This window comes from Drosophila innubila (assembly GCF_004354385.1).
Source record: "Drosophila innubila isolate TH190305 chromosome 3R unlocalized genomic scaffold, UK_Dinn_1.0 2_E_3R, whole genome shotgun sequence".
NCBI lineage: Eukaryota > Metazoa > Arthropoda > Insecta > Diptera > Drosophilidae > Drosophila > Drosophila innubila.
In genome coordinates this window covers 16,631,871-16,647,801 of record NW_022995380.1, presented here as the reverse complement: position 1 = coordinate 16,647,801, position 15,931 = coordinate 16,631,871, and the positions used below count along the sequence as shown (strand labels likewise).

The window sequence follows — 15,931 nt, the reverse complement described above, 5'->3', positions numbered from 1 at the left end:
GTTCGATGTGGGCGGTTACCAGCTGGGGGCGTGACAGCTCACAGCTAGCAGACTGCTGGCAAAGGTCTTCATTACTTTGAATTTCAGTTCAGAAAATGCGCTGCATAAATTGCAACGAGTAGATGTCAGAAAAGTGAACATGCCCAGAGCCCCAACTGCAATTTGGTCCTGCGGCTGGCGAAGCAATTAAATTTCATTTTATTAACTGCTGTGCAAATCGTTGAAGCTGCACTGCGTGTCCAATTAGCACGTTGTCCATGTCCATGTTCATGTCCATGCTGTCCGGATCTACAACGACTACAAAACAAAAAGCCACATAAAAGCATCAAATGTCAGAGCATCGACATGAATGACAATCCTGGGTGAGCAGACAGAGTGTCGCCCTATCAGGGACCACATTAGGTTGCCACCCCCTGCAGGCTAGTCCGACTTTTGTGTTATTTGTCGTGCTTTGTTTGCCGAGCTATATTTACATAGAGTGTGAGTGATAGGGAGAGAGTGAGGAAAGCGAGAGGCAGCACAACCCACAAACAGACAAAGCCATGAGCACACTTTAAAAATTAGTGTATGGCTCTTGTGAAAGTGGCTTGAGTTTGAGCTCGAAGCTTACCAATGTTTTCCTAGAGTCAAATTTTTGGCACAATCCAACGATAAGTCACATTCACACACACACATGTACATGTACAGATGCATTTAGGGCTGTAGCATGTGGCATTGAAGCGCCAGCCAACTGGGTCAACAATTGGATTTTGCTCGTTGTTGGCAAAATGCAGCTTGTTATCCCCAAATTGTAAACCGTTCAGCCTGTGCATGGTGTCTACATCAATGGTATGCTCTTGATGATCGCTGATGGACATGTTAAAAGGTATTCAAGTAATGTTTCAATCAACAAGTTGCATGTGGCAATTTCGATGGCTTTTTTTCAGTACAAAAATGTATAAATTTTTCCCAAATTGAGTTTTACAATTACAAATCTTTCACTTTTCACTTTTGTCAAAGTTGTGAAAGTTTGAATTTGGTACGACTGTACCCCTAGCAACATTACAAGTAAATTTTTATATCCAATTGGGCATGATTTCTTACATAAAAAATGAAACCTCTCAAAATTAATTTTAAAGTGTTGCTTTATATTAATAACGCTTTAAAAGTCAATTAAAATTGAAAACTTAAGATTTAAAATGTTCAAAATTCCACTGGGGGTACCTTTTGGTATTAAACTCAAAAGCCCAGATCCAGGGTGAAATTTTATTTACAAAACTAAATAAATTTGAATGCAGAATGAATGTAGAGGCCAAACCATGTTTAAATCGACTTTCTGACTAACAATCGGTCAAGTTTTGACAAAACTATGAAAGTTTGAAGTTGGTCGATTCTTTAAAAGGTATTTATTTTAGTTATGGGTCTTCCGTTCCGTTACTAAAAATTAATCGGCATATATACATTGCGAATACCACACTCAATTCAATTACATTCCACGTTTAAGCTGTTTAAATAAAAGTCAAGCATGAGACAATGAAATGCAAACAGCCTTCGTCCTTGATGATACTCGGCAAACACTTACTAGAATAGCACTTGAGTTGTCTGTGTATGGGGCACAAAGAGTTCGAAATGCAATTGCATGAAGTCGCTTTTGCCTTAATGTGAACTTTGAGTTGTGAAAAACTCAATTCAATTTCCGCTAGACAGCTGCATAATGTTCCATTTTCACTTGAACACTTACATTTGTACACATATACATAACAAGTATATATGTGTAAGTCTGATTTAAATGAGCAGCCAGTTTTGCCTATTTAAGCGAATAGCGAATGCATTGAAGGGTAGCAGCAAAAGCAAACACCTACCTTCACACACACACACGAACGTGCGCCCACTCTTACACATATGTGTATGTGTGCACACTCATGGCATACAAAACAAACCGACAACAACAACGACAGCAACTCTTAACCTCAATGAGCCTCCACTACTGTCCGCAATGTGGCGTATGAGTAACGCAGCTGCTGTGGTAAATTTTATAGCACAACTCCAGGGGCTACTTGTTGGTTCCTCAAATATTTATAAAAAGCAAAGAACTTCTCTTGCTGTTGTTCTTGGCTCATAAGTTGCCCACTCTAACGTTTCTTCACCTCTCTCTCTCTCTCTCTCTCTCCTTTCCTTTTTGCTCTCCTTGCAGATGCACTCAAATTTGCTGATATTTATTTGGCGCCGCAAACTTTCATTTCTGTTGCTGGCCTCTGGCCTCGTTTTGCTTGGACTCTGGACATGGGCCATACTTATCGATACAACAAAAGCACTGCCAGCGCTCACACAACAGGCTGACAGACAGTCCAGTGAGGCCAATTATCAGCACGTTCACATCATCCAGAAGCTGATTGCCCAAGCAAATCGTGTCCTGCGCGCTGAACGGCAAAAGGATAACGCCGATCGATCACCGCCGCCGCCAGCACAGCGTCTATTGGGCAACGTACGCTTTGTGCGTCCCACGCAAGCTAAGAAGGCGCCACTACCGCTGGCCGAGAGTTTTCTTTTCGAGCAGGAGCGCCTAAAAATCCTTGAGCAGCAGCAACGACAGCGCAACGCAGGCATGGAGGAATTAAACGCCAATGCTGAGGATGATCGCATGCTCAGCTCGGCGGAGCGTCAGACCCAGTATGAGCACGAGCTGCAACGCATGGGCGTACCCACTGTGGCGGGCATTGGTCCAGATGGACCACGTGCACCAGCCGAGCGTCTGGTGCACTTGGATCTCAAGGGTGCGCCTCCAAAATTGAGTTTCCTCAAGCAACTGCTGCCCGTGCTGCGAGCTCTGGGTGCCACAGGACTGCTTATCGAGTATGAGGACATGTTTCCATATAGCGGCGCACTGCAGCCACTTGCCGCACACAACGCCTACAAGGAAAGCGAATTGAAGGTAAACAAAAATTGTATTCTTTATTTTTGAAAATATTTATCGATGCATAATATTAACAGTCGATTATCGATTAATGTTGCAAATTTGAATACATATTTAAAGTAATTGCTCAACACTGCTCATTATCGATAAATATTTAACGTTCTTCATGGAATTTGGCAATTTGAATATTTCAAATTCACTAATTTTGCACTATATAATTTATATGTCATTCTAAAGGATTTTCTAGAGTCGGCATGGGTTGAGCATGGATTGAGTGTTATGCCATTGGTGCAAACATTTGGTCATTTGGAGTACGCATTGAAGCTTTTTGAATTTGAGCAGCTGCGTGAGCTGCCGGAGAGTCCGCAGTCCATTTGTCCCAGTCGCCCGCAGAGCATGGCACTGCTGGAACAGATGCTGACCCAGGTGATTGAGCTGCATATGCGACCCTCGGCCAATGCCACGCCCTCGACGCCAGAGCTGCCCATTAAGTTTACCCACTTGCACATCGGATGTGACGAAGTGCAGCGCATGGGCGAATGCTCCCTCTGTCGCCAGCGACTGCGCAGCGAAATCCTTCTAACCCATGTGATCAGTCTGGCACACTTTGTGCGTCGCCGTTGGCCGCAGCTGCACGTGGTGATCTGGGATGATATGCTGCGTGACATGACATTGAGTGAACTGCAGAACTCGCAGATTGGCAGCTATGTGGAGCCCATGGTTTGGGTGTATGCCAACGATATCTATCACTTTATTCAGCCACAGCTGTGGGACACCTACTCAAAGGTATTTCCCAGCGCCTGGGCTGCATCCGCTTATAAGGGCGCATTTGGGGAGAGTCTGTTGGTGCCGCCGCTGCAGCAGCATCTGGAGAACAACATACGTTGGCTGGCGGTGATTGCGAAAGAGGGAGGCAGGTTTGCCAAAGGCTTGAGGGGACTGGCGTTGACTGGTTGGCAGCGCTATGATCACTTTGCTGTGCTCTGTGAGCTGCTGCCCGTGGGCATGCCCAGCTTAATGACGTCTCTGTCCACAGTATCCAAAGGTTACTTTAGCACCAATCCACGGGACAACGAATTGTTGCGTGTGCTGCGTTGCGTCTTCCAGCCGGATAGCCGGCGTTCCGGCCATCCCTGGCTGGAATTACATCCAAATGCTCATCACAGTCAACTTTTTGCCGTGTGCAGCTATCCGGGTCATCTGGTCTTCAAGTACGCACTGCGCTTGTACGACAAACTGGTTGAAGTGGGTGCCTATCTGCAGCAGACGCGGGATCACAGTGCTTGGTTGTCGGACTATAATGTGAGGCACAACTTTAGTTCGCCTCTGCGAGTCCATGAGTTGACAGTACGCACTCCAATGCTGATCGAGGAGCTACGTGTCATGGCACGCGAGTCCCAGCAGCTGTTGTGGGAAGTATATGATGAGCATACGGTGGCTGAGTTTGTGGAACAGCATATTTATCCCAGCATTAATGCGTTGCACCAACAGCTGTCCAGTGGACAAACGTTGCTCCAAAGACGCACTTGGCCCCAGCGACCATTGCCCCTATCCTTGGAGATGCGCCAGGACATGGGACTGATCACATTGGAGCAACAACATGAGCATCAGCCTCAGCATCTGCACTGAATTACTTTTTATTGATTGTTAAGAGTTAAGGAATAAACATACATATATTGTAGAAAAGGCGTTTGAAACGCCGCCCTAGGCCAAAATTGATAATAACGATTAATTCAAATGTTAACAGCGCAGCGGCATTTCTCGATTGTAACTTGTAGTGAAAAACATCAAATGTTCATTCTTTTCTAGCTATCACTTTATAAGCTCAACTAATCGTACACTCATGCATTCAGAATTCTACTAATAACAACCATTTACCAAAATAAATACGCATACGATAAAAATACTATCAAACGCATTTTTAAATTTAAACTTGCCCGCCATTCCCAAAAGCAGTGCTGGTAAAGCTTTTTTGACAGTGCTGCCAACTCTTTAAAGCACAAAGGATAATAAGGTTTTTTGGTATTTTGGCAATGTCATGCGTATTTTCGCAAAGGACGAGAAGTGGCAAAGCGGGTAAAACATGTGTTCGCGCAAAATCGATGATCTAACGCTAAAAAACAAATGTGACAAGGTGTTTTTTAATTGCTTAAAGCGCAATAGGGAAACAAAAGTTAACAATAATATTTATTGAGCTAAAAATTACTATTTATAAAAGTGTAGCTTTTACTTTCTTCTTTGGCGTCTGCAAAACTGAAAATTTCAAATAATAAACGCCAGGCAAAAAATGGGCATTACAGAAACGCCGAAAACAGCAGCAACCACAACGACAGGCACGGGAACGGCTTGTGAAAATAAACCAATTCTGACGTTGGACATATTTCAGGAGATATTCAAGCGTGTCGAGCCTGAAGTGCAAATAGAGGCTTTCGAGGTGTGTGCATTTCAACTTTCTAGTGCAAATTCAAATTTAACGTCAACGTGTACGTTCTATCATATCCTTAATTAGTTAGCGCAAGGCTCTGACCGGGGAGATAACTATACGGCAGCACTGTATCGGATCAATTTAAGCGGGCAACGTCACAATTTAGATGGCAGCAAGCACAAATGGGAGCAGAGCGTCATTTGCAAGGTGTTGCCAGAGAGCGTTGTCCAAAGGGAAGCATACAAGAGCGATAGGCTATTTCGGTGAGTTCCCCCATTACACGCTTGATTTGTCACGAAGTGACAAAATCCATAAATTATACAGATTGACAAATTAAAATTAAACAAGCCTGTGGTTAATTCTTTTTAGTAACGGGTACTTTATTTGAAAAAAATATAATTATTTTGCATATTTTTATTTATTGCCACAGATTGAGCACAAATTATTCTTTAGTATAAACAACTTTATTGTTTCATTTTGAACAAATTTAATCAAAAAGACCTATAATTATATATCATATATATGTATATCATTCGAGCGATCAGTCAAAAATGTAATTCCGAATATACAGGGGTGCCACAAAAATCTCCCAAAAATGTATGGAGTTTTGGGAGATTTTGGGTTGTATGGAGTTTTGGGAGATTTTCGACTGGTTTCGCTTTCCGAGACACCCATGATAACCTTTCTGAATATTTTCTATTATTATTTTACAGGAATGAGGTGGAGTTCTATACCAAGATTATGCCAGAGCTGAACAAGTTTCAGGCTAGCAAAACGGGAATTGGGGCAGCGGTGTTCAATTCCATACCCAAATGTTTTACGGCAAGGCATGACCTGCTAATTATGGGTAACTATGTGCATACATCATCAGGTCAAAGCATTATACAAGTATATTGTTTTATAGAGGATCTGCGTGTACGGGGATTTGAAATGTCGGACCGTCACAAGGGTCTCAGCATGGAGGAGACGCAGTCGGTTCTGCTACAGGTGGCGCAGTTCCATGCGCTCAGTTTGGCCTATAAATTTGAGCATCCTTTGGAGTTTACCAAAATGTGCAGCCTCATCAGCGAAGGCATCTTCTGCACAGCAAATACCAGCTGGTACAAGAACTACTATGAGCGTCTCACGAAGAATGCCATTAAAATGGTCTCTGATGTTCTGCCCGCGGATTCAAAGTATATGCAGGCCTTGCGCAGCTTTGCAGAGAGCTCCTCGTTCTTCGCCCAGATGGTGCAGCTGGCCAGCGCCGAGTCGCCATTGTCTGCCATTTGTCATGGCGATTGTTGGGTCAATAATTTTCTATACCGTTACGATCCGGAGGATCGACAACAGGTGCTCGAAGTAGCGCTGATAGATTTTCAGCTGGTACGCTATAGTTCCATTGCCTTGGACATTGCCAATCTATTGTACTGTTGCACCACCAAGCAAATGCGCGACTCTCAACTGGAAACATTGCTCAAGATCTACACGGAGGAACTGTACAAATGGCTGGAAATACTCTGCACTGTCTTGCCTGAGAATTGCAATACGCTGGAGAAGTTTCAGCAACTGTAAGTTGCGACTAGAAACAAAGATCAGACAGCAAATTAAATTAATTAATTTTTATAGTTTTGCTCTGGAACTGAAAACTTATGGACGATTTGCTCTTGGTCTAGCAATGGACATTATACCCATTAGCACATGTTCCTCGGAGGATGCACCCGATATGTATTTGAATCGCAATGATGAGCACAATGAGGACATAGGAGCGCCCGCTTTAAATTTTCCGCCCAACGATTTGTGCAGACAGAAGATGTCGGAAATTGTCATTGACATGGTCGACGGAGAAATGCTTTAAAGGACATACATGAAAACTGTTTAGATTGCTTCTGCCAGAGCTGTAAAATATTGCAGTTAATTTGATTACAATCACTTTATGATTATTGAAGTCTTAATTCAATCAAAAAAATAATATTTGAAATTTTGATATAAAAACCACTGAATCTAAAGATTTTCTTAAAAGTTAAAGCATTAAGTAATGATTTGTGATTTCAATCAAGTCTTTAATTGATTGCTAAATTTCTTACAGCTCTGGCTTCTGCCAATGTAATTTATATAATTTTTAATTATGCTCAATTTGTAGGAAATATTTTCAAAAGTAACTTTAATTTAGTTTCATGTGTAACGTTTATTGCCCAGAAATTTAGGTTAGTATAGCAAAGAAAAAGGGAAATCTATTAACTATTTAACATTATGTAGACTATTTACCGTTACGTTTCTCAAGCAGCCAACGTAACAACTTTCCGGAATGCAATGAAAATTTCAAATGTAAATTGTATTATTAATTTAGGTATATTTGAACCCAGACAATAGTTAACTTGTCGGGGTGTAGACGTGTTTTTTCTAAACTATTGTTTTTACACAAAAGCAATAAATTACATACGAACGACAATCGATTTATTTTATTCTTTGTGCTCATTAATAATCCGCCTTGGCTGTCCAGGTACCCTTATTTCCCAGCACTCCCTTGTCACAGTTATCGCGCAGAAATTTCAGTCCCGCCGAGATGGAGCGCTCCAGTTCATCCTGTGTTTTTGGCCGCTTGGGGATTGAAGATCCGCTATAAGAAGAATCCAAAGAATCAGGTGGCGGTATAGCAGCTCCATAACGTCGAGAATGCTCTGAGCTTGTTGCGGATTCCTCGTTTTCTTCACCATCCTCGTGTTGCAGATCGTCGGTGGCTTTTGTATAGTTGCGGCGTTGGAATTGTTTTTCTCGTTTGGTCGAATGAAAGCTGTTAAACTCTTTGTTTTGCCACATGGACGATGACGGTGTCGAACTACTGAAATTGGTTCGTTTCAGCATCACTTCCGGCATGGGTGCAAATTCAGGTGCACGCACTGCACGCTGCTGCTCGTTCCATTGCTCCTGGGACATGGGTAGTCTTTCAGCCTTGTACTGCCATTCCTCGGGTGCCTGCTCCCCGTCATCGTGTTTCTTGGGCACACCGCTTTTGTCCCTGTCCCAGTCGCGTATGTGCTCCTTGCGTAGCTCTTCGCGTTCTGCATCCTCGGCCGCCTTTTGCGCCGCCAGCTTCTCATCCTTTTCATTTTGTTCGCGTTGCCTTGCCGCGCTTTCGGCCGTAGCCTCAGCCGCCTTGAGCTGCTGCTCTCGTTCATAATCTTCTTTAGTGATGGGCGGAAGTCCGTTTCTAGCTCGTATCCGATTTTTGGCTGCCAGTACACGATCTGCAACGATTCTATCACGCTGAGCCCGCAGCTCATCGCGTCTTTTTTGCTCCGCCTGCGTTGCCTTCCTCGATTGCTCTAATTCACGTTGTTGCTGCTTGCGCTCGGCCTCGTCCGTGGAGAAGGCATAGTAGCCCACGCCGTGGGTTCGAGCCTCGTCGAAGAAGACATCCTGATAATGTACATCTGGTTTATCGAAATTCTCCAGCTCCTTGCGCTCCCAGTTAATGCGCTGCTCATCATGCTTTGTCATCGTGGAAAGAGCTTCACTGAACACACTTTCTGTGGCTCGTGGTCCATAAATGGGCTCATCCTCGTCGCTGTTGTGGTTGCTGCCGGTATTCCCTTTCGTGTCTATCATCCAATTGGCTTTGCTCTGATCCAATCTCTCCGGCATGCTGTCTGCCAGCTGCTTGTCACGTCGCTTCGCCTCCTCGAGCTCCTTCCGCAAACATTTTCGGGTTCTTCCCAAGCAATCGACGTACTCCACTTCGTCATCGTCATTGCCAGCGTCAACAGTGCTGTCACTAGAGCTACTGCTGCTGCTAATCAGTCGTTCACGTTGAGCAGAGATTTGTGGTTCCTGCTCTTGGTCGAACTGTTGCTCCTGTCGCTTGCGATTAAACATTACCAAGCAATTGTCATCGGAATTGAGGCTGCCTCCGGTGCGGCTCATACGATCATAGAACTTACTCTTTGCCTCCAGGACACGTCGGGATTTATCCAACTGCGCATAGTCCTCCGCTTCATACACCTTAACATCATCGCTGCGACTTATCTCCGTGTAATTGCTGTTCTTACTACTGCTTGGTCTCGACTTTTCCTTTTCCCGCTCGCTAGCGACTTTGTTGGGCTTGAACTCATGGGCAGACGTTTTGGTGGCTTTGGCCAGTTTAACCTCATGTTGTTTCCTCTGTAATTCAGCTTTTAAACTAAGCAGAGATGACAAATTGACGCTTATCGCTTTGTTTGGATCGTTCATATTCAAAACACAAATATAAAATGGAAGATGAAGAAAAACATAATCAGCTGTTTCAACTTCAGACAAGCATCGAGTGCGTCTGATATGCTTTAGCAAAAGTACTCGATGCTTTCTCTTCGAATATCGATAGCCACGATAACGCGAATGAGAAGGTGAAGAAACCAAGAGGAAAATAATATCAAAAAGTTTATTTACAAACGAAATATATGGCATGTCTGGCGCTGGAGATGAATTTCAGGTGGTTACACGCAAGAAATGGATGGCTCGCAAATGCCTGAGTCGTCGGAACCGTCACAAATCCGAGACCGACTATTTAAACGATTGTCCAGATGTGAATGTGGATAACTTTGAATCGTAAGTACATCTGTTTAACTGTCTTTGCTGATAAACTAGTTGTTCCCTTTGAATATGTTTCTTGTAGGCGCATGGAGCGACTGTGTGCTGAAATGAGCCAAAGCGATTACTTTATCTTATCAATGGAAACGCTGCAACAGCAGCTGGATGTGCTTAAGCGACCTCTGGAACGCATTGTCTGCCTAGGATTGGGACCATTTACCCGCACCCACCAGGCGCTGCATCAGGCGGCATTTATAATGAGCACTCAACGGCAACACAATATTAAAGAGGCGCTCTATTACGATCCAGTGTTTCGGGATACCGAGAAGGAGCTAATCCAACGTCTTAAGGGCACTGTCATGACCGAAGACTGTGCGGGCAGACATGAAGCTACAGTGCCCACACTATATTATTTGCCCCACTGTCCGTATGCACTAATGCATAACTTACTGTGGTGCAATTGGGTTAGCGAAAGCTTACCAAATGTCTTGCTAATCTCGAATAGCTTTGAGATGTTAACACTGAACAGAACGCTAAGCAAAAGCAAAAACTCTGATGATCATATTACACGAATAGTGACGCACTGCACCGAGATTGCTTTAGAGGATGACTACGAGCAGCACAATGTGTTCAATGATTTGTCATTGCACACTTTCCCCAGGGACAAGCTTCCAGCTGTAGATGATACAGCATTCTGGACACGATGTCTGCCATTAAAAGTGCACGAAGATGAGCTACGAACGGAGTTAATATCGGAGGCAGAAATGGCTGCTTTGAGCATTGGATCATAGTGACAACAATCAGCGAGGCAATAAGAAGAATACCACACAAGTCTTAATAAATAATAACCAACAGAGTTGAATTCATTTAATATAAATATAAGCAGTTATTGTATTGTTACAGACACATTATCTTGTCCAAATCCTTGTCCTCCTCTTTTTGTGCCTGGATCGCCGCTCTCTTACGTTGTCGTGTCGAGGATCTTTTGCGCTTTCTATTCTTTGGCTTAGCGTTTTGGCGCGTGCGCGTCCGCTGCACCAGAACTGGTTCCTTATCGACTTTTACCTTTTTATTTGGACGGCTTACGCCCTGTGCCTTAGCTGGAAAAGCGCATGGCAGCAGCTGCAGTTCCTCGTGCAGGCGGCTACACAGCTTGGGCGAGATGGGCAGGTAACTGTTGCTCTGTGTGAGAAAGTTGACATTACTCGGTGATGTGCCCGCCAACAAATCCTGCAGCTTGAAGCTCTGAGGTGTCGGTTCCAGCGTGGGACGGCACAGCAAAAACTTGTCCTTGTACTTGGTCGTATAGCGTAGTAGATACTCTCCAGCGGACATGCCTCGCAACAGTTTAAGGAACTCATGCATCTGGCACAGCTGCTGCGGCATGCTAATGTGATAGTATTCGTGCAGCTGCTCCTCCAGTGCTGCCAGTGTTAGCTGCTCTTCCAGCAGCGGCGCAAAATCCCGCAAAGAAATCCGACTACAATGACCCACGTCTGCTTGGAGAAGTTTCAGCTGCAGCCAGGCAGAGAGCAGCTCATACTTGGTCATGATTTCACAACCACAGTCGGGCTTATTTTCTAGCTTGATCAGGTGACAGCCTAGAGGCTGCTTGGCCGAGGTATCTCGTACAGCCGCCATCGAAAGCGTACTGTAGATCTGCAAGCCCTGATCCACCTCGGTACGTAGACGCCAACTGATCAACGCACAATTCGATTTGAGCTGCTTAACAGCCTGAACATTCTCATCGATGTGGTGTACTTTATAAACAAGCTGCTGCATCTTGGCATCGGTTTCGACGATCGGCACAGCGTCGATTAGCTTGGCGGTTGCATCCGGATTCAACTGCAGCCACTGGGTTGGTGCATATGCTGCATATGCCTCAGTCAGGACGCGACTGTTTGTGTGCCAGCCGCAGTTGTGTGCTGGAAATGGTTGCTGGAATTCAATGGATTTGTGGTCGCTATCCGGAATATCTCGTATTTTCAATAACATCTCAGAGGGCAAATCAATGTAGGTGCCTGACGTTAGTAACATGAGCATTGCATCTAGTGGCAGTACAAACACATCCTCATCCGCTTCATACAGCTGATTCTCCAGCTCAGCGGCAATACGAGTACTCTGTGCAACATGTTCCGCAGCTACATCGGTGCAGACATAACGCTCCAAGCGCACACGTAAGGAACTTAACTCTTGCTGCTTAAGGGACACCTCTGGCCAGAGACGCACTTGCCCCGCACGGTAAAGCAGCTCAATGTCTTCCATGCTGGCAGTCTCCACATTGAGACCCTTGCATTGTGGCAGCTGCGGAAGCCCAGAATGAGTTATATAGCTGACACTTGGCAGCGCCTGCAGAAGATGCTCCATTCTAAGCCTGAACCATTTGCTGTAAAGCAGCACCAGTGGCTTCATTGGTGCATAGAGCCGTTCCTGCTGCACCTTGGCGTAGTTGTAGATGTGTTTTTGGACCAACTGTTGCTCGTTGCATCGTTTGTTGTTCGTGGCACGCCACACCAAGAAGTCATCCTCGCTTACGCTAGACTTTTGCTGCCAGGCAAGCAATACACGAACACAGGCGGCTTGTTGGGCGCGACTTAGCACGGAGTAGCGCTCCTGGGTGTTGGGAAAGCCATATGACAGTTGCTCGGTAGTATGATCATAAACTGAGAGCCCCACAACCTCCAGAGTGCGCGGGTCTTTTCGTGCAAAACTGCAGTTGTAGGATGTGAAGACTTGCGACGGCGCCTGCTGCTCTTCCTTTAAGGTCTCGGAGTCCACCTCGTTCAGAAAGGCGAAGAGAGTATCGTTAGCATTCTCGAAAGATTTGTTAAATTCCCTATACGATGGCTGATTTCGAAATATTGAGCTTCCTTCATATAAAATCCGCGATTCCATTTTCCGTTGTTTACATGTTGTGATAACAGCTGGCAATAGCAGCGTGTGAAAACAAATATGTTAATAACAGAGAACAGTAACTGACGGTGGAGCTCTCTGTTAACTGACAGAGAGGAGTGGAATATATTCGTTAATCTAAATATGATTTCTCCCGCCCTATTATCCATAAAATGGCCGCCATTTCCTAATATTAAATTACATTTTTATGCAACATTTAACTCATCACAATCGCTATTAACTCAAAACTTACTGAGACCAAAGCATATTGAAGGGAACCTTCTATAAAGCAACATGTATTTAAACTACATTTTACTGATATTTCTTTTTGTGCTGCCAGCGTTCGCAGCTAAAACTAAGTCCTTTGATAATACCACGAGCTGCGATAAGGCTAAACAACCTAAATTTGTAAGTATCTAAATGTAGTATAAGAAATAAATATAGATTATTATTATTATTTTATAATTAGATGGGTTCCTGTTGCAATATACCGAGAGATGATAGAATCAGCAAGTCCTGTCGCAAATCCTTGCTAAGTCAGAATAAAACAACAACCAATAATGGAGATTCGCGAAATTTAAAGGCAGATAAGGTGGCTTTACATGCAGTAAGTTGTCATTTAGAAGTGAGCAATAACAATCTTACAATTGAGTTTTTAAAGTGCATTGCAGAGTGTGTGTTCAAACAGAATGGTTACATGCTATCAAATGGAACTATTAATCTACCAGTTATCCAAAAGAGCTTGGAACAGCGTTATAATCGAGACCCCGTTGTGGCACAGCTTATGATCAAGGGTCTGAAGACGTGTATGGAGTCCGGTATGATAAAATTTCCTATATATCTACAAGTAATCTAAACAAAATGTAATACTTGATTAGCTCAGCGACGTGCTCAACAGTTTGAATGGTTGCACTCAAAGGATCAGTGCGATTATTATCCTGCTACCTTGCTGGCCTGCACAATGGAACAAGTTTATCAAAATTGTCCGGCCTCTAAATGGAAGAATACCGATGACTGTCTAGCAATGAAGAAATTCTTGGTGGCCTGCGATAATACCAGAAATTAAATGATAAATCATTATGAAATTAAATGATAAATCATTAATTAAAGTGTATCAGATAGAGATCAGCAAATTTAATGGTGCATTTAACTGCTATAGATTTAATAACAAACAATTTATTTGTCAGTCCTAATGCCGAATTTATTCGTCACACACATTGAACTTTATGGTGGACAAGTCTGCCAGTCCGCACTCGATCACATCGCCAGATTTGAATACGTCTGATCCATGTGGGGTTCCAGTAAGTATCAAGTCATTTTCCTCCAATGTCATATGCTTTGACACATAGGAAATAATGTCAGGTACTTTGAACACCAAATCTGCTGTGCATCCGCTTTGTTTCAGCTCGCCATTAACTTTAAGCCACAATGGCAGAGCATGAGGATTGTCGATGGCATCAAAGGGTATAAAAGACGAAACTGGCGTGGCAGTGTCAAATCCTTTGCCCAATGTCCAGGGGCCACCGGTGGCACGTGCTGCAGTCAAATTACATTGGGCGGTCAAGTCGAGAGCCAAACAATAGCCGGCAACGTATTCCATGGCGTGCTCTTTGGATACGTTCTTGCAGCGCGATCCGATGACAACGCCCAGCTCAACTTCATAGGCAACCTTGGTAAAAACTTTGGGTATCTGAAACAAATAATCAATTAGAAAGGAATTTTAAAATTTTCTGACTTGATAAACTTGCAGATATTCATGATGTAATATTAATTACGTAGTTCAATGACCAAATCTGATCAAGTTGTTAAAGACAGCACTTAATCAATTAGATTGATTGAGATATCTCTGTTACAAATACACACAACTACAAAGACACAAATTTCTGCAAGAGTATAACAAGAATGAGAGGAACTTACGACAATTGGACAACCTTCGCGTATATATGAAGTTGTGGGCTTTAGGAAGACGAGTGGAACTGTCGGTACAGGGACTTTCCTGGCTTTGACAGCGCACCTGAGTGGGGCATACAAGTTGAATTACGAATTACCAATTCTATCAATTTCAATTACATGTAATTCAACGCTACTCCAACAATCTTCTTGCCATTGTGTACGAAATTGGCCGCATCCTGGTTGCGTTGGCAGGCCATAAGTAAAGTTGAAAATAGGCGCACCACTGAAAGTGTTAGTAATACAATTAATTTAAAGTTGTTTTAAAAATACTTTTTCATACGATTGAAAATTACATTCACTGCGTTCAACTGAATGAAAGCAAATGCTAAAAAATTAATTATAACGATGTTAATAGACACTCACTTGCGTCAACTTTGAGTTTATTGAGCACGAAGGTTATCTGGTGCCGTGCCCCCCTGCCCAAACCTTATCAATAGAAATTAAATAACAGAATAAAAAAAACTGATCGGCTGTTAAAAAAAGTGCTGCCAACTTGCTATAATAGTGGGGTTGGCAGCCTTGGCTTTCGGACTTAATCACTGTTGCCAACTTAGCTATTTTATAGCCAGATCCGGCTATTTCCAGGATTCGATTGCTTAAAAAGTTTCAAAATTGCGATTAGCTGGAAATCTCGTAATTTTAAATATACATTCAGCTAAGTTTTGCTATTAATATTTTTGATAAAACTGTACAAGTCTGCCCACAATATCAAATTTAGATGGTTCAAACTATCGGTAGCTGCAGTTTGATCTGAAAACGGGGAATTGATCTTTTCTTGGATTTAAGTGCTGCCAACTATACGAATAAAATAAAAATAAAAAAACTCGATCAAATTCTAATACAAGCTTTTTAAATTTCTAAATCAAAATTTAGGAAATTTACCAAGAATATAAGTTCTGCAAAAAAGGCATTAATTTATAAATGATCCAGATCAGATTTCTAGGTCTGGCAACTCTAAAATAAATGGAAACTTTATTCTGTCAGATGGCAACGAACAACACCGTTTCATCACTGACAAAAAATGCAAACATTAAAATGCAAAAAACTCAATTAAAAATTAATAAATTTAATAAAAATTAAAATTTAGAAATTAGAAAAAATTAAGCTTACCATTTTAAAAAACATTTTAAGTTCGTCAGCCGTCGGGAAGAGGAGTTATCTAATTTAATTCTAAATAAAAAAAATTCTAAAAAAAACTGTGCAAAAATTTTAAAAAATGTTAG

General features: G+C 42.9%; 7 protein-coding genes across 7 annotated transcripts; 4 read left to right on the top strand and 3 right to left on the bottom strand.

The window, feature by feature from the left end:
• The first annotated feature begins 1,946 nt into the window (after window positions 1-1,946).
• On the top strand, window positions 1,947-4,799 carry LOC117791561 (hexosaminidase D). Its single transcript, XM_034631348.1, has 3 exons — window positions 1,947-2,005; window positions 2,174-2,911; window positions 3,131-4,799. Exons 1-3 carry the CDS (start codon window positions 1,976-1,978, stop codon window positions 4,520-4,522), a joined length of 2,160 nt encoding a protein of 719 aa, XP_034487239.1. The 5' UTR covers window positions 1,947-1,975; the 3' UTR covers window positions 4,523-4,799.
• Window positions 4,800-5,030: 231 nt separating this feature from the next.
• On the top strand, window positions 5,031-7,749 carry LOC117791567. Its single transcript, XM_034631353.1, has 5 exons — window positions 5,031-5,327; window positions 5,403-5,581; window positions 6,032-6,165; window positions 6,223-6,868; window positions 6,927-7,749. The coding sequence occupies exons 1-5, from the start codon at window positions 5,181-5,183 to the stop codon at window positions 7,153-7,155; spliced, it is 1,335 nt and encodes a 444-aa protein (XP_034487244.1). The 5' UTR covers window positions 5,031-5,180; the 3' UTR covers window positions 7,156-7,749.
• On the bottom strand, window positions 7,736-9,549 carry LOC117791563 (coiled-coil domain-containing protein 174). The gene has a single exon (XM_034631350.1). The coding sequence runs from the start codon at window positions 9,525-9,527 to the stop codon at window positions 7,776-7,778; it is 1,752 nt and encodes a 583-aa protein (XP_034487241.1). The 5' UTR covers window positions 9,528-9,549; the 3' UTR covers window positions 7,736-7,775.
• Window positions 9,550-9,660: 111 nt separating this feature from the next.
• Window positions 9,661-10,736, top strand: LOC117791569 (SRR1-like protein). Its single transcript, XM_034631355.1, has 2 exons — window positions 9,661-9,881; window positions 9,949-10,736. Exons 1-2 carry the CDS (start codon window positions 9,739-9,741, stop codon window positions 10,652-10,654), a joined length of 849 nt encoding a protein of 282 aa, XP_034487246.1. The 5' UTR covers window positions 9,661-9,738; the 3' UTR covers window positions 10,655-10,736.
• On the bottom strand, window positions 10,698-12,776 carry LOC117791562 (little elongation complex subunit 2). The gene has a single exon (XM_034631349.1). The coding sequence runs from the start codon at window positions 12,756-12,758 to the stop codon at window positions 10,761-10,763; it is 1,998 nt and encodes a 665-aa protein (XP_034487240.1). The 5' UTR covers window positions 12,759-12,776; the 3' UTR covers window positions 10,698-10,760.
• Window positions 12,777-13,049: 273 nt separating this feature from the next.
• Window positions 13,050-13,888, top strand: LOC117791572. The gene is made up of 4 exons (XM_034631359.1): window positions 13,050-13,163; window positions 13,225-13,362; window positions 13,417-13,573; window positions 13,634-13,888. Exons 1-4 carry the CDS (start codon window positions 13,050-13,052, stop codon window positions 13,819-13,821), a joined length of 597 nt encoding a protein of 198 aa, XP_034487250.1. The 3' UTR covers window positions 13,822-13,888.
• LOC117791570 (acylpyruvase FAHD1, mitochondrial) lies at window positions 13,875-15,208 on the bottom strand. The gene is made up of 4 exons (XM_034631357.1): window positions 15,072-15,208; window positions 14,826-14,931; window positions 14,673-14,769; window positions 13,875-14,445 (listed from the first exon to the last, which is right to left on the bottom strand). Coding segments are annotated over exons 1-4 (693 nt in total). The 5' UTR covers window positions 15,073-15,208; the 3' UTR covers window positions 13,875-13,956.
• Window positions 15,209-15,931: the final 723 nt, after the last annotated feature.

What these genes read in the sequence shown, in the direction of transcription:
- LOC117791567 (XM_034631353.1), top strand. Translation starts at nt 5,181, where the DNA reads ATGGGCATTACAGAAACGCCGAAAACAGCAGCAACCACAACGACAGGC. An exon ending in AAGAGCGATAGGCTATTTCG is followed by an intron (nt 5,582 to 6,031) that starts GTGAGTTCCCCC and finishes ATTATTTTACAG; the next exon opens with GAATGAGGTGGAGTTCTATA. An exon ending in GCATGACCTGCTAATTATGG is followed by an intron (nt 6,166 to 6,222) that starts GTAACTATGTGC and finishes ATTGTTTTATAG; the next exon opens with AGGATCTGCGTGTACGGGGA.
- LOC117791561 (XM_034631348.1), top strand. Translation starts at nt 1,976, where the DNA reads ATGTGGCGTATGAGTAACGCAGCTGCTGTG. An exon ending in TGAGTAACGCAGCTGCTGTG is followed by an intron (nt 2,006 to 2,173) that starts GTAAATTTTATA and finishes CTCTCCTTGCAG; the next exon opens with ATGCACTCAAATTTGCTGAT. An exon ending in ACAAGGAAAGCGAATTGAAG is followed by an intron (nt 2,912 to 3,130) that starts GTAAACAAAAAT and finishes GTCATTCTAAAG; the next exon opens with GATTTTCTAGAGTCGGCATG.
- LOC117791572 (XM_034631359.1), top strand. Translation starts at nt 13,050, where the DNA reads ATGTATTTAAACTACATTTTACTGATATTTCTTTTTGTGCTGCCAGCG. An exon ending in AGGCTAAACAACCTAAATTT is followed by an intron (nt 13,164 to 13,224) that starts GTAAGTATCTAA and finishes TTTTATAATTAG; the next exon opens with ATGGGTTCCTGTTGCAATAT. An exon ending in ATAAGGTGGCTTTACATGCA is followed by an intron (nt 13,363 to 13,416) that starts GTAAGTTGTCAT and finishes GAGTTTTTAAAG; the next exon opens with TGCATTGCAGAGTGTGTGTT.
- LOC117791562 (XM_034631349.1), bottom strand. Translation starts at nt 12,758, where the DNA reads ATGGAATCGCGGATTTTATATGAAGGAAGCTCAATATTTCGAAATCAG.
- LOC117791569 (XM_034631355.1), top strand. Translation starts at nt 9,739, where the DNA reads ATGTCTGGCGCTGGAGATGAATTTCAGGTGGTTACACGCAAGAAATGG. An exon ending in AATGTGGATAACTTTGAATC is followed by an intron (nt 9,882 to 9,948) that starts GTAAGTACATCT and finishes TGTTTCTTGTAG; the next exon opens with GCGCATGGAGCGACTGTGTG.
- LOC117791570 (XM_034631357.1), bottom strand. An exon ending in GGAGTAGCGTTGAATTACAT is followed by an intron (nt 14,770 to 14,825) that starts GTAATTGAAATT and finishes TGCCCCACTCAG; the next exon opens with GTGCGCTGTCAAAGCCAGGA. An exon ending in GCGAAGGTTGTCCAATTGTC is followed by an intron (nt 14,446 to 14,672) that starts GTAAGTTCCTCT and finishes TATTTGTTTCAG; the next exon opens with ATACCCAAAGTTTTTACCAA.
- LOC117791563 (XM_034631350.1), bottom strand. Translation starts at nt 9,527, where the DNA reads ATGAACGATCCAAACAAAGCGATAAGCGTCAATTTGTCATCTCTGCTT.